Source organism: Boleophthalmus pectinirostris, unplaced genomic scaffold (genome assembly GCF_026225935.1).
Source record: "Boleophthalmus pectinirostris isolate CB_2022bp ecotype Guang Dong unplaced genomic scaffold, ASM2622593v1 HiC_scaffold_23, whole genome shotgun sequence".
Taxonomy (NCBI): domain Eukaryota; kingdom Metazoa; phylum Chordata; class Actinopteri; order Gobiiformes; family Gobiidae; genus Boleophthalmus; species Boleophthalmus pectinirostris.
Genome location: NW_026571207.1, coordinates 11,436,315 through 11,460,550, shown reverse-complemented (window position 1 = coordinate 11,460,550; position 24,236 = coordinate 11,436,315). Strand labels below are relative to the sequence as shown.

The 24,236-nt window shown below is 38.0% G+C and overlaps 1 protein-coding gene across 1 annotated transcript in view; it reads left to right on the top strand.

Annotated features, from left to right (window-relative positions):
• Positions 1 to 23,457, top strand: part of fstl5 (follistatin-like 5) — a 531,686-nt gene extending 508,229 nt beyond the window's left edge. The window contains exons 16-17 of the mRNA XM_055159513.1: positions 6,262 to 6,386; positions 22,619 to 23,457. Of these exons, the coding sequence (XP_055015488.1) occupies positions 6,262 to 6,386; positions 22,619 to 23,321 (828 nt within the window). The 3' untranslated portion in view covers positions 23,322 to 23,457. The remainder of the gene's footprint in view (positions 1 to 6,261; positions 6,387 to 22,618) is intronic.
• Positions 23,458 to 24,236: the final 779 nt, after the last annotated feature.

The window sequence follows — 24,236 nt, the reverse complement described above, 5'->3', positions numbered from 1 at the left end:
AAGATGTCACTTGCCCTATTTAGAGCTGTTTAAAGTGGGAAACATAATCAAATCCTATTGTATTTTAGACACTCACTGCAGGTAACTGTGAATGTGGATGAAAGCTCAACTTTTTATCCTCAGGGAAATGAGTCTTCTCAAAGAAAACAAATTCAGAACGTGCAGATCTCATCTCGTGTGCTTATTATGAGCGTGTAGTGAAATACAAGCACCTAAAACAACTTCAAGTATTCTAAAAATGAAACATGCCAAATATTTAAAGGCCCTGGACCTTTTTTGTTCATTTATTTGCGCTATTGTCTTGCCTCAGTGCTAGTTTATGTCAGATATTTTGCCAACAAAACTTTGCTTTGGCCTCTAAAAGTTGTGAAAAGAGCTAATAAACTCAATGTGGTGAATAATTAGGACGCTCAGAATACATAAGGTAAGTGTGGAATTGCTTTGGACCCCTTTTAAAAATAGCCTAGGTATGTTTTTCATGTTTTTTAAAGAACAGTGTTGGGCCCTGTTTACACGTACACTGGTATTTTTAAAAACTGAGACATTTCTCTTCGTTTGTACCCATCTTTTACACGCAAATGGCAAATTCGCCTCTGAAAACAAATCCTTCTAAAAACTAGAGTGGAGATTCTGGAAAACTACGGTTTGGCGTTTGCGTGTAAAGTGAGATTAACAAATTTTTAGGAGCTGACGTGCCAAAAGTGTGACCAATGTTTACCTTTTGCTATGGTGATAATCAAGGAAGCATTCAGAGCAGCAGTCGCATTTCTTCTGGTGCAAACACTTTTCATCAACCCTGCTCAGTAATGCAAGTTTTTCAAGATATTTTTGAGTAATACTTACAACTGTTTGCCGCTCAGAGGCTTGGTGTAGTTATGACGGCGCTCGATGGTGTATTTGTAAAGGGAAACTTTTTTTGAAAACAATGCTATGTGCACGATGTTATTTTGGAAAACAGAGGGATGGAAATATCCGTTTCTCAGTATACCCAGCTATGTGTAAACGTGGTATCCCTGCAGCTAGGTGTTTGTAAGTAGAAACACCTTGCTTTGACCAGGGCAGTTCTATGTAATGTCACATAGTACTTGAAATCTCAGAGCCCACTGAAGGCAGCCTGCACCTTTTTGACTGCTTTTGAACACGAAGCTGCACATATATTTAGTTTGCGCTAAAATTCTCAAAAAAGAACAGTAGACAATGCTATAAAAACACCATTTGCACGGTTTAGTAGCAAAAAAGTTGATTTATTGTTTAGTTTCACTTTAAAATGAAAGATACACTACTAGTCAAAAGTTCAGACACACCATCTCATTCATTGTTTTATTATAATTATTATCGAGGAGAAAAGGCTCGTACCATCAGTATCATCTTTTAAATCTCTTCTTAAGACTCATTTTTATCAGTTGGCCTTCCTTTAAGTGGTTTTAGCTTGATTCTGTATTTATTTTTATTCTATTTATTTTTATTTATTTATTATAATTTATTGGATTCTTTGCATCATTGTTTTTATATGCTTTCTGTACGCTATTTTTATGCTTTCTGTGTTGTTCTTTTGTGGCATGTTTAGCACCTTGTTTTTAAAAGTGCTTAATAAATAAAGACGTATTATTATTATTTATTACCTTATTTTTACTACTTTCTACATGTTGTATACGTAAAGACATCAGCTATATGAAGTAAAATATATGGAATTATGTAGCAAAAGGAAAAAAAGTTATGTTTTTTCACATTTTACATTCAAATACGCAAAATAGCCATCCTTTGTTTTGTCGAAAAATATGAATTATAGTTTTATTACATAATTCTATATTGATTGAGATGGTGCGTCCAAACTTTTGACTGGTTGTAGGAATTCCATATATCTTACTTCATATATTCAATGTCTTCTGTATATATACACAAATTTGAAAGTAGTACAGATAAGAAAAAAAAAAAACCTGAATGAATAAGATGGTCAGTCCAAACTTTTGACATGTTGTGTTCAATTATACAAAAAGAAAAAAGATGGAGCTGCCTAATTTGAATGTATGACATATCATTCCCGGATAACCTCCAAACTTGAGCGCCATCCATTTTCTTTTGTTTGTTTTCAGATCAATACGCCCTCTTCTCTCATATTGACAGTGGCTCTAACTAATTCATAGAGAGTCTTGTATTCCTCCCGCTTTCCAATACAATCTGAATGTGTTATGAATGATGACACTCTCTATGGGACTTCACTGTTTAATTGCTGATTCATTTGTTTTGTTCCACTAAACGACAATTATTAATGGCACTGTGACACCTTTGCCGCGGAGGAATGGCTTCAGTGATTTTTTGCCGGGCTTCTAGAGATCCTTACATCAACTTTGAGGACAAAAGCTGCTCAGTGGTGTAAAATATGCACAAAAGTATGGGGACAATACGAAGCAAGAACTTGACAAATCACACTTCAAAGTTCTGATACAGATAAATGTGTATGATAAGAATACCACATATCTACTGTCTACTACTATACTTTTTAAAAAATTGACATCTCTTTACTTCAAGCACAAGTAATAAAGCAAAAACGTATTTATCTTTATCACTGTTATTTATTCTTCAAGTAATTATGGAACTACAAAGGTCAAGTATTATGACATTCTGGACCTGGAACTGTTTGCTAAATTGAAGTTTTCATTTGGATTAGAATGTCTTTGCAAATTGTTTGTGGAACTAATCACTAAATCTACTTTTTTCACTACTGAACTATACTAAAATGTGTTTTTAAGAACATTGTCTATGGTTCCTAGTCATATTTGGACCAGTTTTGTGCAAAGTAGATATGTAGTGGACCAAACCAAAATGCAAAGACAAGGTATAAAAATAAGTTTAAATTTAATAAAGTAAAAAAAAAAAAAAAAAAAAGATGTAATTTAACAAAGGCTCAAATGAGGTAAATCGTTAACAAAAAGCCCAACTTAAACCAAACTGAACAGAACAAAACTCACCCGACCAGACAAAGAACAGGGGTGTTTAAAAAGAAGGAAAAGTATAATACATGAAATAATAAGTGATAATAAAGTAATCTTAAACAAACTAGACAAACTAACTTAGTAAAACTAAAAAGATAGTGCTCCCCCCTTTGTTCGGCGTGGATGGTCTCTGCCAAAGGTCCTCCGTCTTAGCCAGGCTGGCGCCACCTAGTGCCTCCACTCAATTTCATTTCTCTCCAGCGACTAGGTCAGGAATCGGAAAACACTACTAGACGGTTCGCAACAACCCCGGAAGTATAAGTTCGAGCACCAGCCAATCGGCAAAGAGCCATATATTCTGTGTTGGCAATGATTCCCACGATTGAGGATTTAAAGGTGGAACAAAGAGAATGTTTGGTGAATTTTATCAAGGGGGAATTGCCCTTCTCCCTACGTGATTTGGGAAAAGCTTAATATACCAGTTAGCCCCGTTAGCGGAGCATTACATACGTCACAACCAAATAGCAGAGATTGGTTAAATTTAAAATGTACCTGCCTACCGTCGAGCAAACGAATTCTAATGCTGCAAGGTCAGACGGTTTCCACGAAGTGAAACTGGCTGATGAATCAGGCTGCCTCCGTCTGGCCACTCAAATAAAAAAAATAATAAGTGTAAATAAATAATTCAGACTTATATTAACTAAAATGTGTGCACTCAAATTAGAATATAAGTGTAAATAAATGAATTAAAGTAAGCTTTGTGTGCTGTAATTAAGTTAATGTAAATGAAATGAACACTGTGGAGCGGTGGCAGAGGTATCCACCACAAGGTACATTAGCAGCTTTGTGATTAAAAATTAATAAAAAATTTGTGTGTCCTGGCTCCAGTGGACACTACAATTTTAAGTACCTGGTGACATCACGCATGACTGCCCTGATTCAAGCCAAGTGTTTCTGATTACAAACATATTACAAACAGTTTGAAATGTGAATACCTGCTGGACCAATCACACTGCTCCTGTCACCAAGACCCCGCTCCTCCACCTTCACTCTTTTCTTTAATCCTCCATCCTGTACTGTCCAGTTTAGCTCCATTTGAAATGCGGTTGTGGGTGGAGATTATATCCCACTGAAAATGGATTTTAAAATTGAAACATCGGTATCAGAAAATACGGGTTATTGCCCACAACAAAGGAAAATTTTGGTTTTTGTTATGTGTTCCAAAATTTCATATCGGACCATCTCAAATTAAAAAGACTGAAATGTGTCCATGTTTATATACCAGGACTATGTCTAGAACTGTCAGAGGTTGTGTTTGCTTTCGAGTTAATATGAAAAAAACAAAGAGAGCTCATGTTTTTCTCAATTATGTTTTCTGATAAACACATTAAACATAAAGTTGAATTCCTCTCATTGTTCTTGCATTCATGAGCGTCTTGTCTATATGACGCTTGTGTTATCACACGCTCAACACTTCTGCACAGCGCTCACACAAATGCATGTTTACTAGCATCCATAGCTCCTGTCATTATTCATACTTGCTCCTTGGGCTCATTTGAATACTGCCTGTGCATTACACATATTTATCATCTGCTCCGTGGACATAAATATGGCGGTAATATCTGCTGCAATTTGCCCTGTACATATTGGCACAATGGAAGCAGATGCTGCCTACACCAGAGCTCCCAGGCCCCTGTACACAGCGTCATTATTCAGACAGGCGTGACAATGGCCTCCCACGGAGACAAGCTCACGTTTACACTATGATGGTATGCACTTTGCAAATTATTGTGCAGAAATGTGCCCATGTCTACTCCAGTGGAATAATGAGTTCTTGCAGGTATCAGCAAGTATAATGTAATGTTAAAGCAGACCGATTATGCAAAACCTCCTTTTTTTAGAGCTTTAATGTTAAAACGGACCTATTATGCAAAATCTACATTTTTTTAGAGCTTTTAACTAGGTTTTAGTTGTTTCCCTTCTCTTTTATCCTCTCGAAGTTGTGTTTGGACTGATATGTGCATGATGAGTAATCTTTATACTTCATTCAAGACTTCAGTGCTCCGATCTAGCCCAGATTTCCAGTGTTGTGAGGAACGCGTTATAAAAGTAATGAATTACTGTAATGCTTTGCTTTTTGCTGTAACGCAGTAATGTCAGGAATTACAGGGAAAGAAATGGTCATATTTTACAATGTCAGTAACGTGCTTTACAGTGCTTGTTTAACTTGGATTGAAGTGGTGGGTTTTTCATTTTTCTTCATACAAATTCGGTAAAATCACTGCGATATTAGCAGCTGTGAAATGCCATCATTATGGTTCGAAATGTCAGGATGGGCCTGGAGGTGCACCCACATATATCATCAGGTAACCATGGGTGCAGAGCACAGAGCACGGCACAGAGGTAACCGCAGCTGACCCCCGATCGAGCTTTGTGGACACCCTGCTCCACAGGCTCAGGGTTCTCTCAGGGGTGGGCCTAAAGTCCTAGTCCAAGATTAGTCCTGGTTTAGACTTGGTCCAATCCGGTTTAGTTCTGGTTTAGTCCTGGCTTAGACCTGGTTTAATCCTGGCTGAGTCCTACTGTTTCAGTCCTCGGTTCAGTCCTGGTTTAGACCTGGTTTAGTCCTGGTTCAGTTCTGGTTTAGACCTGGTTTAGACCTTTTTTAGACCTGGCTTAGTCCTGGTTTAGTGGTGGGTCAGTCCTCGGTTCAGTCCTCAGTTCAGTCCTCGGTTCAGTCCTGGTTCAGTCCTGGTTCAGTCCATATATGGCGCAAAAGTTCGGCATCTTCGCACAATTATTTTGGTGAGAGTAACTTAAGGTGCTGCAATAGTCTTGTAATGCCTTACATTTTAAATACAGTAATATTGTAATGTAACAAATTACTTTGAAATGACAGTAACAAATAATAATAATAATAAATAACACATTACAGTACATACTTCATTCTCCAATTTATATTTTGCCCAAATGAAAAAAAATCCACCACTTTACTCTGCACAGCTCTTTGTTGAGATGACCTCCATTTTCTAATGTGGAAGACAGCAGATTTGCTTCTTTTATTAAGTTAATTTAGATCAATATTGTGATTTGAAATAATAATATAGGCTAGAACAAATTATAACATAATGATCCACGGGTGTCATAGATTAGAAGTATGACACCCGTGGATCATTAGCAGGCAAAAGCACACTTCATTTGGTACTAATTTACATAACATTTCATTAGACCATCACACATTGTTTAGTGATGAGCAGAGTGTAATTCATGGATAAATAGAGTACAATTATTTGTTCTTAAATATGATTCTTTGCCTTTTGTGTTCCAGGTGATTAACCAGGCCAGCGGACGAGTGGCCCACCACACACTGCACACTCAGCCCATCGGGAGGCGCTTTGATCGGGTCGATGACTTCTTCATCCCCCCCTCCAGCCTCATCATCAACCATGTCAGGTATGATTAGTAGTAGCCCAAGCATGAAGCAAGTTCACCTCTACTGTTAATTTTACTGTTTTATCACATATGAAAGTGTACAATACAATGAAATACAAGCTCGAGGGTCATAGGTTAGTGTTTCTACAGTCTTGTAATATAAAACATGATACCGTATTATTAATACGTTGTAATATCAAGTATGAAATGATAAGATTCTAGCTCTAAAATGCATTTTTGATAGCTAGCTTCAAAATTCAAATGAGAAGGCAACAATAAAAGCCACAAACTTGACTATAATAGACTATAATCATTACACAAATACCCCCCGCTGTACTTTGAGGATCCCCACAATATGAATACATTTAGAGCATTTCATACATTATAAATAGTATAAATACCATAAAAACAACAATAGTTGCAATTAAAAAGAGATAAAAGTAAGTTTTACAAGCTACAAAAGATTTCAAAACTAAAAAATACAAGTAATAAACCATGTTTCTGAGCTAAAATTGTCTTGTACAGATATATTGTATAAGCTGCTTTAGAGGTCAAAATAAGTCTACTGTGTTCTGTCTGCATGTAACTATAAAGCATATGTCCAGTAATGTAGTGCTAACATGTAGGAAGTACATGTTAGCATGCTAGTTATTGGTAGCTTTACAGTCACGACAATAATCTGTGTTGTCCTCTGAAAGTTGTGAAAAGAACTTAGGCTACGTTCAGACTGCAGCCTGAAGTGACCTAAATCAGATTTTTTGGCCCCTATGTGACCTGGATCTGATCTTTTAATGACAGTCTGAATGACACAGATCAGATTTTTTCAAATGCGACCCAGGTCACTTGGATATGTGCTCCTGAAACCGATACATATCTGATCTTTTGACATGCGACTTCAGTCTGAACTGCCAAAGCGCATTCATCCACCTACACGTTATCAACAAGCCACAAACATCACTATTCTGCACTGAAGTAGGTGAAAATTGTTAATGAACTCCGTGTCACTGAAGCGAAGGGCATTGCTCCTCACCACTCTTGGGTACGTCTCCACATCCACACGTTCCTTTCAACGGACTGCCCCACAAAACGCCACAGCCAAAAACCTCATCCTTCTCCTTCTCAATCTCCTCCTTAAAACAGGTAAGTTCATGTTCTGGTTCAGGTACGAGAGGAACTTTAAAATCTCCAGGTGCTCAATGCTCGCGTCCGTGTTTGGACAACTTCCGTAAACACAGAGCACGCTCGCTGCGGTTGACGTCATCGTGTCTCCAGTGCGCATGCGGGACACTTTTGGGCCGTTTAATGTTCACACTGGAGTCACATACAAATCGCATTTAATTGGAAATGTGAAGGACCTCGCAAAAACATCGGATTTCACACAAAAAAATCCGAATTGAGCGTTAAGCCCTGCAGTCTGAACATAGCCGTAGAAACTTAATGCGGTTAATGATTGTTAAATTTGGACTACAGTACTGCAAACTGTTTAAGATGAACTAGTTCTGTTATTCACAAACGAACTGTAAAAATCAGGTACAACGCCTTTTAAAGTAAACTAAAAGCTTGTGAAAAGATATATTGAGCTTACTTTAAAAAATGTGCATGAAGGTTTAATTGAGGAGCCAGAGATGGAGAATAGCATGAAGAATGTAATCTACCTCGTGAATCAAACCACTTCAGCCAGTTTGGTTTAACATTACATTTTTTATATTCAAAGTCAGCAGTAGTTCAGCTATAAGTACAAAGTGCAGTTTGGTCAATTCAGACATGACAGTTCTTACATTCAAATGTGAAGAACATTACTTTAAATTACTCAACCTTTGCACTTTAATGGCAATGTTCTGAATAGCTTGGAGAGATAATTATATTTCCCGGTGTTCAGAAGGAAGGAAAGTACTTTCTTGACTGTGAATTCACATTATGAACTTTTAATATACAACGGCTAACTGCTGATTTCCATTTTCTAACAATGGAGGCAAATTCTACCATTTACTCAAAGCATCAATTTAAAAAAAAAAAAAGAAAAAAGCTGTAAAATTGCTTAACTTATGGCTTTGATGCAGGGTTATAAAATGTAATTTTTCCAGCAAATTGCAGCATTTACCAATTACCTTTTAAAATTATACAGTGCTTTTTTTCAATAATTAAATCATCAGTTTGAAGTAGGACATTGTAAATATCACTGTCAGCTTTTTCTTTTTTCATTCATTGTGTTCTGTTTTAATTGATGCCATAATTTCAGATGGAGGGCAGCAGCGTATACTGTATAACCAAACAGAAGATCACAAATATTCAACCTTATTATTATTTGTTACAGATGCACTTCGCAAACTTGCCATATAAAAGGTCCTGAATTTCGAAAAATATATTATTGTTGTGACCCTTTAATTCTTGTTATAATGTTGATTAAAAAAAAAGAAAGAAAAAAGAAACATACCTGGAGTTGTGTTCTGGCAGTGATATTTGGCAGTGTTTGAGTGTTCAGTAGAGATGAGAAATTCCAGGGCTGTAATCATCCAAATGATTCTAGTGAAGGTGTCTGGAGTTTAAAAACAGTGGAGCACTTCTTGTATCACCTTATGACATCACAACGTGGAATAGTTATCGCGATATCGTGGAAAAGCTTGTGATATGATGGAGAGGCTCATGATCAGGGATGTAACAGTATCCAAATCATATGATATTGGTACGGTATTTTCACGATATACATCCCCACAGTACGGTATTTATTGTGATATTTTGTGGAGGGTAACAAAACTGTTAATATGCATCTCTTAAAATGCCTTGACAAGATTTAATCCAAAGAACTAAGACTTAAAAGTGCTTAGAACTGTTATTTCTTCATTTAGTCTGCACTGAAATGGAGCAAAGGATCATGGTCTATGTAGTTCCCTGTCTTTTTTTTTTTAGCTGTTGCTGCACCATAACTCTTAATTTAAGGCAAAGAGGCTTGTAATTCGATATATTGTGATGGTCCACGATATTATTGTGAGAACTTTGACGATACGATATCACATTATTTCAGTTATTGTTACATCCCTATGTGTGAATGAAACAAAACACAACTCAAGGTGTATTTGTGATGAGGAAACAACATTAAAACAGTTCGGAAAATAGCGCAACATGAGCCTTTTAAACTAATTCAATAGTTATTTAAAATAGTAATATAAAAAAAGTCTGTTCATTTGTGCTGACGAAGAACAAATTTTGTTTCATGTCAATAGCAACTGGAGATTTTGTCTATAGACCAGGTTAAAACCTCTACATTTTGACGCTAAAAAGACAATTTCTGTAATTCTGGCCTATCCTCCAAATTAATTTCATAGTAAGAGTAGTTTAGAAAGTTGTACCTATAGTTTACGACCCATTTCTCAAGATATATACATTCACCGGAAGTAACCTCAGTCTTTTTAACTTAAACGCTGACCAGAGAAATCCAATCTGAAACACTTGGTCAGACATTGCGGCTAGTCTTCCGCGTCAGCCCTGGAGGATTGTACCACGCTACGCACAAACAATGCCCACAAACACTGATAGCGGCGGGGGCTGCGGGTGAAATAGCACGGCTACCATCGCGCGTCTGTAATTAGCTCCACAGAGAGATCCTCGCTCAGAACGGACACCCTCCTGCCATGTTGCGCTGGGAAATTGCTGTGTTCACCATGATGGTCGAGAACAGCCGTACTCTACCGGACAGGATGTTTGATTGCACAAAGTCTGGCGCACGCCTCTGCCCGGGAAACAGCGCGTCGGGATCAATCGCGGATGAGTGTTGTATCTACGGTTACAAGCGATTGCGTGTTAGCTTCCCAGCGGCGGAGGAGCAGTCATGGCTGTGTCTTACTTGTGTCAACGTTAAATTGTCTGCGTATATATTTCTCTGAGCGTGTGTGTGTGTGTGTACTTTAAGCCAACACTGACAGGGAACATGTGTAATCAAAAGCGAGTTACAACTAAGGGGATAATGTAACCACTGAATTGATGGACGTGTGACAAGTAGAGCAAGAATTTGATTAAATTTTATGTCAAATCTTATGAAAGTTTACTTAGACTTCGATAAACTTTATTGAACCACAGCAGAAAGTCTTTGGCCACAGTAGCTCACAATTGTACTATATAATAATAACAAAGAGCAAAAATATAAATGTTAATGATAAATTCAAAATAAGTGAAGCAAAACATAGTGAGACTGGTGTCAAATAAGGCATTAGGAGTGTGTAAAAATCTGTGTATCACTGGTTCATTAGTTTTTCAAAATAAAACCAAAAATAAGAAGATGAAAAAATAACAGTTTTCTTCATTATTTGTCTCCAAAACCAAAATGAAAAAAATGAATAACAATTAGTTTTTTCAGTTTTCCGTTTTGCGCTAAAAACAAGTAACTGCCGTTTCCCATTTCTGTGACTTAAACTGTGATGCCGGACTTTTGCACCGCATACGGACTGAACCAGGACTGAACCAGGACTGAACCAGGACTGAACCAGGACTGAACCAGGACTGAACCAGGACTGAACCAGGACTGAACCAGGGCTGAACCAGGGCTGAACCAGGGCTGAACCAGGGCTGAACCAGGACTGAACCAGGACTGAACCAGGACTGAACCAGGACTGAACCAGGACTGAACCAGGGGTGAACCAGGCCCGGAGATGCAACCTCCTAGACTGTCGAGTGATCAGGACAGAGACTGGGACCAGACTGGGACTGAGACCAGGACCAGACCAGCACTGAGACTGGGACCTGACCGGGGCCAGGACCAGGACTGAGACCAGGACCTGGTTTAGTCCTGGTTTAGTCCTGGTTCAGTCCTGGTTCAGTTCGGCATCGCAGTTTAAGTCACGGAAATGGGAAATGGCCATTATCCGTTTTTTTCTATTATTCATTTAAACACAAAAACAGAAACTGAAAAAACAGATAATGATTTGTTTTTTCAGTTTCAGTTTCTGAAAAAACAAATCGTTATCTGTTTTGGTTCTGAAGACAACTAATGAAGAAAATAGTTGTTTCTTCGTTTTCTTTTTTTTTGTTTTATTTTGAAAAACTAATGAACTAATGATACATGGATTTGCAAAAATATTATAATATTGAAATATCGATATATTGTATCGTTTAATGTGATGATACAGTATCAATATCATGGGCTGCTGTATCAATATATCTCCAGGAGTATTTTTTTTGTATATTTTACAAAATTATTTTGTTACAGAGCTGCAGTTTTGTTGCTTGTTCAGAGGCAGGACACTTTCATGTGACACATTTGGCATTTTTCACTGTTTTGAGAACTAAAATGGCTATTTTTCATATGAACTTTGCAGAAAAGTGGTTTAAAAAAGACTTTTAGTTTCACAGCCATGATTTAGCCTTTATTTTTAATTGAATCGTATCAAATTGTTTTGAAATATATGGTATTGAATTGAAAGTTCACTGTATCGAGATATGTATTGTATTGAGATCTATGTATCGAGGTATGTATCAGATCAGCAACTTCATAATGATACCCAACCCTGTAAGGCATAATTATATAAATGTATATGACCAAGTAAAAATAGAATATAGAAATATAATAATACAAATATATTTCTCAGCTATAGACAAGAGGTCGTAAGGAGAAATGGTGCAAAGATGAAATAATGATTGACATGACTTGGGGTTATCTGTTACATAATGATTTGTTGTTCAGCTGTATTGAGGATGGTATAGATGTAGGTCTTTATTAGTAGATTTAACAGTTTTTTGGATTAAACAGCCTTTGGTTTTAAACCTGTTTTGTTGTCACCAGTCACTAATCCAAAAAGTATCCTCGCTAATAATTGCACTGAATTACTTAATCTTGCAACAGGCACGCAAGCTGCAATTTTAAAATCATTCATCATTTAGACTTGTGGTTCCCAACTGGGGGTTGCAGATATTGCAGAAAGTACTTTTGTCTTGTCTCGGCTGGGAACGCCTCAGGATCCCTTCAGAAGAGCTGGAGGAAGTGTGTATGAAGAGGAAAATCTGGGCCTCCCTGCTTAGACTGCTTCCCCCCACGACCCGGCCCTGGGTAAAGCGGAGAAAAATGGATGGATGGACTTTTTGTCTTAAAAGTCCATCCATGGTTGGGAACTACCACTTCAGATAGGGTGACCAGATTTTCAAAATTCAAAACTCACCTGGGTTGGGATTAGGGGTGTGCAAAAATATGGAAATATTGATATATCGTATGGTTTAATGTGATGATACAGTATTGATATCGTGGGCTGCTGTATCGATATATCGCCGGGAGTATTTTTTGGTATATTTTACATAATTATTTTGTTACAGCTACAGTTTTGTTGCTTGTTTAGAGGAAGAAAACTTGTTTATGCGACACATTTGACATTTTCACTGTTTTGATGATTAAAATGGGTGTGTTTCATATTAACTTTGCATAAGAAGTGGTTTAACAAAGACTTTTAGTATCACAGCCATGATTTAGCCTTTATTTTTCCTTGAACTGTATCAAATCGATAAGTGCATTGCATCGAAATACATATCGTATCGTGGCCTGTGTATTGAGAAAAGTATCATGTTGACAACTTGTTAATGATATAATGATAATGCCCAGGGATGGTTGTTATGTATAAAATAGAAAAGAGCACATGACATTGTCCATTCTCGACTCACCTGTGGGTCATTCATAACCAGAGGAACACCATCTGTGCATTTTTTTGCCTTGTGGTCCTCTTCAAATATGATTTTCTGTATTTTGGCTAAACATATGGTGATATATTGCTCCCTTTACTGCTGGCAGGTATCAAATTGGTCAAAAATAAGGACACCTGGGACATTTATTGTTTAAAACTGGGACAAATCACTGGTTTTGAATAAATCTGTTGAGACAGGGCACAAAACTGGGACTCTCCCTGGTAAATTCTGACATCTGGTCATTGTAATTTCACCCTACAACAGCGCATAAACATTAATGAGACCGTAAAATCCTTCTTTCCCTTTAAGTTCTTGCTGCCAATGTACATGTCTGGTGTTTTACCTCATCAGCGAAGAGAAAAACTCTAGAGGAAACAAAGCACGTGATTTTACAGATTTTATTGCAGTTTTTCCAAAGTGTAAACCAAGCACTGCCCTGTGGCCTCAACAAAACACTGTATTTGTCAATTTAGCAACATGAGCTGAGCCAGAATGCTAACATGCGCTCAGCAACTTGTGTGGCCGGTGTAACAACAGGGGATTCCCTGTGCAGCCAACACAGCGCTGTGGGCCTCTCTCAGTGGCCTATCATTTATTTAAACATCGACTTACAGTCCGCTAACCCTGAGTCAGCAAAAAAGCCAGCCAGTTCTTCAGTTCTTCTTTCATACTCAACAATACTGTGCCCTGCAGCGCTGGCCGTCCTCACCTATTCTTCACTAAAGTCTAATCATTGTACAGAAAGCCTCTTGGCAAAACAAGACTAGATGTGAACTAGAGGAAAAGTGCTGAGTTATCAATATGTTTTACTGGCGTTCATGGTTTCTCTTTATGGTTCACATTTCTTTTTATTAGCGCTAGATTTAAGTAAGATAAGAAGTAATTCTGTCTTTGGACTGCTCTGTGTATGTCTGTTTAAAGATATTTTAGGCCTGATATTGGCTGAAAATCACTCAGAGCTGGGTTCTGCTTGTCCTGCTGCTATCCAATACAACTTCTTGGATACTCTGGTTTCCTCACATCACGTGGTCACTGAGTTGGCGGTTGTGAATTGATAACATACTGTATATATTTTAAGCTTTTTATGTTGTCTAAGATAGAAGTGAAATATTATTGCATTGGGCAAACATTTGATGGTCAGTGTGCAGTCATCTGTGAGTGCTCCATAGTAACATTGGTTTCACAAAGTAGTCATAAGTGAGAATGTTATGCCTCTCATTCAATAAGCTTTCTCAAATTCGAACGAATTCGCTCTTTGAAAAGGAATGGTGGTCACAATGTTTGCTCAAATCCAGATCAAAACAACGACAGTTTCATGGCCACTCTGGCCTTGGTAAAGATTCTCAGGCACTTAACAACCGTGAAACTAACTCCCTCAGAGGACAGTGGCCTGCCAAACAGCCCTATACACCTCGCCTGTTGTTTCAGTTTAAACGTCTCTCCACATTGCGCTACAAAATAAGCCCATAAACCACTTTCTTTCAGAACTGAAGCTTCTTGGGTGCAAGCCGAAACATTTTCAATTTAGATATTAGGTCAGACTGATGTTTTATGAGATTTTAACCATGCTTTACCGGTGTTCCCTCATCATTAGCTTACCCAAAGTTGTGTTTTGATTGATTCATGCAAGCCTGTCATACACAGGTCTCAGAAATGTAGCTATGTTTCAACACAAAACACAAAATCTGCTGCTATGGCCATGAAATGCCATGAAGTCCTGTCAGTGGTGACGTTTTGAACAGTCAGTACCTCTTTTGGTGTCTGTATTATTAAGCGGTTTTAGACCAATATTATGGTTTACAATGAACAAAATGTAAAATTATTGTCTACATATGATCAGTGTTGGGAATTACTGTTAGTAATATTTTACTCTGTACAAATGTCAGTACCGCGTGTTACAATTAGTGTTACATGTTAGTATTAAAAGTGGTGTTCTTTATTCAAATTCGCTAAAATCACCACGAGATCAGCAGTAGTGAAATGTCCAATCAGATCTAAACAGATGCATAATGTCATTGTGAGTCACGTCAAATGTATTATTAAAGACCGCCACACACTTCAGGAGAATTTGCCTGATTTGGCTGCAATTGGTGTGACCCGATTTTTGCCTTCGTGTGCGATTGTGAAGCCGCTGCGCTCCTCGTGTGTAGTATCAGTGTCAGATTATAACCACTAAACAGTAACAGCCAATAACACAGAGCGTCAGGGGAGTGACGGACACAGAGATGCAAACTTGGGATAGAGCAAAAATAATTATTACTCACCTCTCGTAAAGTTGTAAATATAAAGTGCAGCATCTCATCCACATTAACCATAGAAATTGTCCTTGACAAATAATGACTCCAGTCCACAAAACCGCGCTGTGAATCCAGTTTGAGGTGTTGTTTCAAAGTAAAAAGGCAAGAGTAGTTCCTTACGTGTGTCTGTTTACATCCACACAGCTCATGGATCGAGGTGAAGCTGTAGATTAACAATAGTGAATCTACTTCCTGTTCAGCTCAGTCAGATTCCACATTACCTTCCACTGGATGAGGAGCTAATTGAGCATCATGAGCTACATTTAGATTGCCAAATCCATATTTCCACTTATTTTGATGAGAGTAACTTAAAAGTAATGCAACAGTAGTGTAATGTCTTACATTTTAAATACAGTGACATTGTAACGTAATAAATAACTTTGAAATGACAGTAACATATAATAAGTAATGCATGATAGTTTTGAAGTAACTTGCCAATGCCAATGTTGTCCATGTATGCTTTTAATGAGGATATACATTACAACATTGATTTAAAAAAAAAAAGTGCATAATATAGGGCAATATACTAAACACTACTCAAAAAGTATATCTGTAGTAATACATACTCCAAATGATTTGTTTATGATTAGTTGTTAGGTACAAAGTGCGTAGCCATGTACTGTATACTATATTGTTACTGATATTATAACATGCAACCTTTTTTTACAGTCCACAACACCATTTTTCACCATCAGAGATAGGCTCGTTTCATAGCGCTGTTTACTGTTGTGCTAGTTTTGACATTCAGAACTGGCAACCCTGTTCTAGAATCCATTTGGCAATGGTATTGGGAGCAGCAGATGATTTATAAACCAAATGTCTTTGAGCCTCGCCCGCTCGCCTATTGTTTTGAACCTCCGCCCGTCGTGACAGATCAATGCCTGCGCAATTACACTGTGATTTATAGGTAACACGGCTGGAAACTGATGGTTAAAAGAGCATTTATGCTGCAATGAAATTCATATTTGCCCCAACAGCTTTTCATGTATGATGAATCAATACGCACACGTTGTGGGTCTGGCTGTGATGTGAGCACAGCTGGCAAACACGGAGCACTTTGAGCCAACCTGACAGATGCCGTTGGACGTGAACTGCACATTACGGAGCTGACAATGGAATCTGCCACCGAACAAAAGGGTTTTCTGTGGGTAGACAGTAGGAAGAGCCAGAATAATGCTGTGTTTTGAGGCGAAATAGCATTGTGCTTTTATGCTTTTTACAGTTGACTTAAAACAGCCTGAGCAAATATTACGATAGGGATGGTTGGCGGTAGTGGTAGTGTTTGCCCAATGATCTGAAGGTTGACAGTTCAATCCCAGTGCATTTTGCTTTTGCATCAAAGCTTTCACCAAACGCCGCCTATACTTGCCAACTCTCTGTACATGTGATTATTCAAAAGATTCAATCTCAAGGTCATACATAGGTTTCAGAAATGTATCCATTTTTAAACAATAAAAACACAAACTCTAAAATTATAAGCTACATATGGGCTATATTAACCCTTCTAGACCTAAGGGCATCTTTGCTCTTTTTTTTTGCTGTTTTCTGTCTTCGCCTGGATTTTTTTTTCTTAATTTTGCTATTAAAATTCCCCCTCTTATCCCCTAATGAAGAAGGATGTTATACATCCTTTTTTTAGTACAACTTATTATTTCACAATCTGCATGCTGTAAGACCAGAAATACAAATGAAAAAAGAAAACGGAAAATAAAATTCACACTCTTTCATACAAAAGACAAAGCAAACATGTATACACAACTTTATGGACATAAAACAATGCTCAATTTAGGGCCTTAGCTACAAAATTGCAAAAAATAAAAATATACAACAAAATATATCCTTATTACCCTCAAAAAAAAAAAAAAAAAAAAAAAAAAAGGTGCAATGGCCCCTTTTACTTTACTGGTGTCAGTCATGGAAACAGCTCATGTCAGGTCCAGGACACATCACTTCCTGCATTTCCATGGTGTTTATTACATTTGGATTTGTACATTTTGAGTGAAATAAACCTTTCAAATAAAAATATCAAGGGATGCACAGTTATGCAGACAAAGATGCGTAATTTGCAATTTCTTTGAGAAATAACTGCACTTAGAGTTGCTTTTTCAGTTGTTAAAAACATAGACACTCAGAGCAGTCGACCATTTTTACTCAGTGCACTCTTTGGCAGAGTTTGGGCCAATGAAAATGGATGAAGGGCATGCGTTTGGCGGAAAACAAAGTTCCTATTGGACACTTGTTTTCCTGACGTCATCACGCAGCATGTGATGTAGAGTAATGCCAGAGATATGCTCAGAAAGTGGAAAGTCTTATCTTTCAAAGGAAAAAAGTAAGTTTCTATCTTTTATGGTTGGAAAGTTATGCATGGATATGTAAAACATATTCACCAGTGTCGTATACAGTCTGGATGGTTTAGAGCTTCTATTCCATATTAAGCGAAATTGACACATTTAAGACATGTTAGAATGTTGTTATCTCATCAAAAACATCCCCAGAGTTGTGTTTGTTTCACCCAGACTTAACTAACCCTGCATTAACAGGCTGCCCACATCTTCAAAGTTCAAAGTGGTAGTTTTATTTTTTTGCCTGAACACTTTTACTCTACAATACAATAGAATAAGGGCTGCTGAAGGTTTACAGTTCAGTCCCAGTGCATTTTACATTTGTGTTGTTGGGCAAGACACTTCAGCATCCACATCCTCCACATCATTAGTGTGAGTGCGTCGGAGTACAATAGTGTATTAATGTGTGAGTGTATTTAAGTGTCACTGAGCAAAGTGCATAGATGTTGGATGTTAAGTATCCAACAAAGGTAGAAAAGCGCTGTTGAAACGTAGCCATTTACTGAAATAGTGTGTCTGGAGTGGATAATAGGAGTGAAGTGTCTTGCCTAGAGACACAACAACATTATACAAGTGGGGTAAGAACTAATGGCCAGATGAATTCTAATAAGAGGTCGTATAATTTAGTTTTAGTTCTTGTAATGTAATGTAAAAGCAGCTAGTGGAAAAAAAAATTGATTGTAGGACAAATGTGATCTCAGACATTTGTTTGTTTGTCACGGTTCCACATCAGGGTGAGAGAAATTACTCTCAAGTGGGCGGGACCAACAGTTCATTTTAAAACATACTCTACATGTATGATTAAAAATCGGATACTGGATTTTTACAACCAGCCCCAGCTACATCTACTTAAAGTTTCCTATCAGTGATAATAATAAAGCATTGGATATAGGGTAAGGCTGCATAATTAATTGAATTTTGATTGTGATTTCGATTTGTTTATTTTGTTTATTTTGGGATTTTTTTTATGTAAATAAGTATATTTATTTATTTTTTATATATAGAGATATATAGCTGGATATATAGTTTATTTTGGATACATTTATGTTTTTCTATGCCTTATTTCATGTTCAAAGTATATTTTATTCATTTTATACAGTTTTATACATCGCAAAACTGCTCAGGCACATTTTTGTAGCCTATATTTATTTTCAATTTGAAAGTTTTGCATAAATAATCAACAACATAGTGTTTTGTTTGGGGTTTTTTTGAGAGAGAAATGCTTAGTAAATGCATCGTATAACTAAAAAATAATCTTGAATATTGAATAATCGTGATTTCAGTATTGACCAAAATAGTAAGTTTTTCCATAATTGAGCAGACCTAAAATATACATTCACATTTCATTATTCATTCACTCCACACTTGGTGGTCGTATTGTAGCATCTCCGGGGTAGAATGACAGAAGCAAGACTGCCAATCTGCACCGTCAGAGATTCCAAACTAGGCTAGGGGTGTGAAGTGTCTTGCCCAAGGACACAAAAACAGTATAAACTACACTAGAGCCCCCTGCTGCCCTTCTACAATCTGTTTGAATCCAGAAGGTACTGGAACCGGACTAGAGCGTGAAAATCCTCTGTTATAATTTGAAACGATCCAACCACAGCTGCTAATTTGTAGAACATGTCTCTCAAATGTGAAAGACATCTCTTCCCAAAAATTCTCTGAAAAAAAAAATGAGAAGAATAATAGTATGGTGCATCGATTGTTGATTCTGTAAAAAATTGCGCTGTTTCTCAGTTCTTTATGTTGTTTTTTCTCCCCTTTTTATGTCTAAACCGCCATGTTTGTTTGACGCAAATGGTGTCTCTCTGATTGGTCTGTCAATCACGCCCTCTGAAATCAGGGAGACATGATCCCCTCGTCTTTGTAAAGTTTTGTCAAAAAGTCTGGTTCTGGCTGGTCAGGTAATCAAGTAAACAACAAACCAGGCTCAACTGTGCTTAGCTTCCACAATCAGACAAGATCGAACATAGTAAAGATGGTGTTGCTAGTCCTAATTTGTTTGTTTTATTTGGTTGGATACATATTTCATTCATCAATACGCATCCCGTCTACTGTCAAACATCTCCAGTTCCAGTTGAGATACAAGAAAACCTTGTTTTTCTTCTGAAGTGGGTCAAAACAAAGTAGCAGGTCTAGACTAGAGACACACCACAGAGAGCAAGATCAATAGGTGCTGGTGCTCCGGGTGGCCTTTTTTCATAGCAGCCCCACAAATGGACAGCGGGGTGTTGGAACTATATAACACATGATGAATGGTAAAGAGACTGAAGTGTCTGACAGGATTGATCCGCTGATGTACGCGTTTAATTGAGCTGCGCATATTCCCCTACGCCCTGCTTGCCTCTTAATGCGTTGCTAATGGGTACTTTGCTTTGTATAATGACTCGTATTTCCACTCATCCACAGCCACATGTGAGCCTATTATAATTTTATTAAAAAGGGTTTCATATGATCTCACACACTCATAAAATTGATGGGATGTTAACCAAGGAAGTCAAACAAAATGTATAATCTTTTATTTAATTAGCAAAGCGGTTTAGAGGTGTTTTTTTTTTTTTTTTTTTTTCCCCAGTCAGTTTTGGGATAATGAATTTTAATTTATTTTTGTAGCTTTGCCTTTCTCAATTAACCCAAATGATGGAAGCGATTCCTCTTAATTTTTGTGTTATGAATTGAAATGAAATCAGACTCCAGTAAATTAGCAAACTATCAAAGCCAAATAAGAAGTTAGTTACTCGGTTAAATTCTCAACTTGAATTCACGCAGGAAGCAATTAAAATACAACTATTTATTAGAGACAACTTGAAATGAAATGCTATAACAATCATTTAAAGAGGGGCTATTATGCAAAATCTATGTTTATTTTTAGCCTTTAAACATTCCTGACAAGGTTTTAGAGGTCATCCATGCATGTTTCAGTAATTGAGCGATCTCTCCCAGCTACTATTCGAACCTAGCCAGGCTGGCGCCACCTAGTGCCTCCTCTCAATTTCATTTCTCTCCAGCAACTAGGTCAGGAATCAGAATACAATACATTGTTTGCAAGAACCCCGGAAGTTGTAGACCGCGCATCAGCCAGTCAGAGAAAAGCTGTGAAGCCATGATGTCAAACTCAGCGCGTGTCTGAGTCTCTTTTGTGGTACAGCACAACAGTAAACAAAGCGGCTGAGATGGATGTAGACGAAGACATACATTCTGTGTTGGCAACTAGTGATGGGCGAATGGAGCCTCGTGAAGCATTGACACCTCAGTCGCAATATTGTCTCAAATGGCTCGACGTGTCTGAGGCCTTGGAGAAACACTGACCTCTAGTGGACAAATTTAACTATTGGCACGCAGGTGTCTCAGCATCGATAAAGTATTGTTAGTGTAAGACAATACTTGTGTCCAGAGCATACACCGTACTCAACAACAACAATAATAATGATGATTTAAAATAATATGTAAAGAGCAACATAAATAGTATGGTGTAAATAAGAAAGTAGGTTATCTTGTTTGGTGGAATTAGACCAAAGTGATCCCAAACCATGGATCGCTTTTTTCCACTTGTAGATGCCATCGAAAATGAAACAAATGCCAAAAGTCACCAGAAGTCACCAAAATCACCACTAGCGTCACACAATACTCTTCAATACCCAACATTTTTAAGAAATATTGGTGCATCTTTTATACTGTAGCAGTTTAGCGCTGGTCAAACCACGAAAGTGCGCTGAACACGCTGAAGCACTCTGAACCAGTCGCAGAGCGGAACATTCGCTGAGCCAATGAAATGCTTCGATACACTGAAGTGACTGACACGCAGAGCGAAGCAGTAGGGGGAGGGACCGACACTTCAACACTTCGGTCACGTGAGCGGCTGCTGCGAGACGAGCTCCGAGGCAGTGCTTCGGAGCAATTTGTTTCAGAACGAACGAGACGTGCTCCGGAGCTCCGTCTCATTTGTCCCATCACTATTGGCAACGATTCCTGAGATCGAGGATTTAAAGCCGGAACAAAAAGAATGTTTGGTGAATTTTATCAAGGGGAAAGACGTTATTGCCCTTCTTCCTATGGGGTTTGGTGCATTACATTCGTCATGACCAAATAGCAGCGATTGGTTAAATAAAAAAGTACCCGCCTACCAGTCGAGCAAACGAATCCTACTGCCATGGTTTTTCCTAATGCTGTCCTAATAGTCAGAAAGTTTCCACGAAGTGAGACCGGCTGATGGATCAGGCTAACTCGAACCGTCTTTAGCTATAAGATTCTATGCAATGCTCAGTAAATGTAAATATACAAAAAGCATGACACAGTACCATACACAACAACTTGACAAACCTGGTGCAATGTGCAGTAGTTTTATTAACAGAAAGCATGCTGACTGTGTTGTGATATCGCTCAGAAGATGGAGTGACTTAGCGCAGAGAGCAAAGTGAGGGCGACAAAGGGAGTGGATCAAAAGTAGACGTGAAACTTAGAAAAATATATTAATACATTGCTTCGGTGAATATAGGATTTTCAAAACAATAAAAAGTAACTTGGTGTTTTAAATATGTTAATACTTCATAGAAATAAAACATTCCCTCTTTAATCTGACAATCAACATTACAGGTTTTTATTTTGAACTTGAGAAATTTAATTTGGTGTGCAATGTTATACCATATATCAACATTTATCTTTCTAAACAAAAAAGATAACTGATGTAATGCAAGCTTCAGATCCATTTTATTCGATTTTTTATTTTATTTATAAAACTAGAATTTATATCATGATGTCCTTCATCGAATCAGATCAAGATTAAAGTCTGTGTTGGTTTCTTTGCAAATTAAATCCCATAAAGCCAGGAACTTTTTGATTTAATTTCCTCATTTAAAATAGCTGCAGACTTTAGCTGGGTGAAAAAGCTGTATATTTAACACATACCAGCTGCTGTGTCACTGATATACTCTTGTTTTTTCCTTGTTGACAGGTTCGGCCTCATCCTTCATCGGAATGAGCCTGTCCTCCACAAAATCGACCTAGAGACGACATCCTACGTGAAAAACATCAGCCTGCAAGAGTATAACTGCATCCCCAAATCCATGGCCTACACCCACCTCGGAGGATACTACTTCGTCAACTGCAAGGCCGACTCGACCGGGGCTACCCAACCTCAAATCATTCTGGACAGCGTTACTGACAGCGTCATCGGATACAATCGCGACGTAACTGGCACTCCATACATCTCTCCCGATGGCCACTACTTGGTTACCGTTGACGACACGGACGGACTTATGCGAATTCAAACCATTTCGGAGCACGGCAAGATCAGTGACCCTTTCGACATCCATACCAACCTGCACCTGTCAGACGTAGCATTCCAGAGGTCCTTCACCGAGCTGCACCAGTACAACATTTTCGGCAGTTCCGGACGCCAAACCGATGTCCTTTTCGTAGAACTCAGCAGCGGTAAAGTGAAAATGATCAAGAGTTTGAAAGAAGCCACCAAGTCGTACGAATGGCCGTGGAATGCTAAGAACCGGATTATGGCGAGCAGCGGACTTTTCGGACAGTACCTCATGACACCGTCCAGGGAGTCTTTGTTCATTTTAGACGGACGACTCAACAAGCTCAACTGCGAGATCACGGATGTGCTGAAGGGGAATGTTGTGGTGTGGGTTGGCGAGTCCTAGGTCCTGGTTTGATTTGGTTTTCAGTTCCTCAAAAAAGTACTCTTGCACTGTTAAGTTTTGTCGGAGCTAAGATTTGTCCAAGAACCAAATTGAAGAAGTTCAATTCAAAGACTGGCTAAAGTCGGTGAACACAGAGATTTACAAAAAAAAAAAAAAAAAAAAGCAACATTATTTAACTTTACAGTGAGGATCTTTCAGGTCGGCATTGGGGTCTCTAGGCTGTGTGGTGTACCTCTAACGTAAGAGTAATTTTAAAACTCACCGCTCATTAAGAAGTAAATAAAGGCCTTCACGTTTGCCAAGTGAGCAACAATTGGTTACCTAAATCAAACTACACATTATGAATTACTAATAACTAAGTAAAAATTTGCATCAATAGTTGGAAATAGATCAGGTTATGTTGATTAGAATGCCAATGTATGCCAAGGATAAAATTTATGCGTTTTTATGCGTATTTGACTCATAGAAAGTGTCAACAAGCACGTTTTCGACTAACATGTGAAATTAGCTGATCTTCGGATAGCACATAGAGTTACGTAATGTTGCTTCAAGTACATTGCAAGGTGAACAATGCATTACAACTTCCCGTACACCAAATTGATCGCCGGTGTCTGCGATGCTGTAGATAATCTTGAAAAAAATAATGAAAATCCCACAAATATTTATCAAATTGGCAAAATAGTGTCCCTATAATATGCTGTACACCTCCCGTAATTTTAATTTATACCCATCCTCAAGTCTTTTCCGTGCCTTGAAGGAAAATTCCGTTCGGTCGGAGGAATTAGCGTAATTATTCCCAGCGTGACTGCAAAACCGACTCACCTCTTTTCTTTGACCCCAGCTCTCGTCTATCAGGCTGCCCGACTTTCCCTAATTAAAATGGGCCCTTGCTGTGATCCTGTCCCGTTTGAAGTG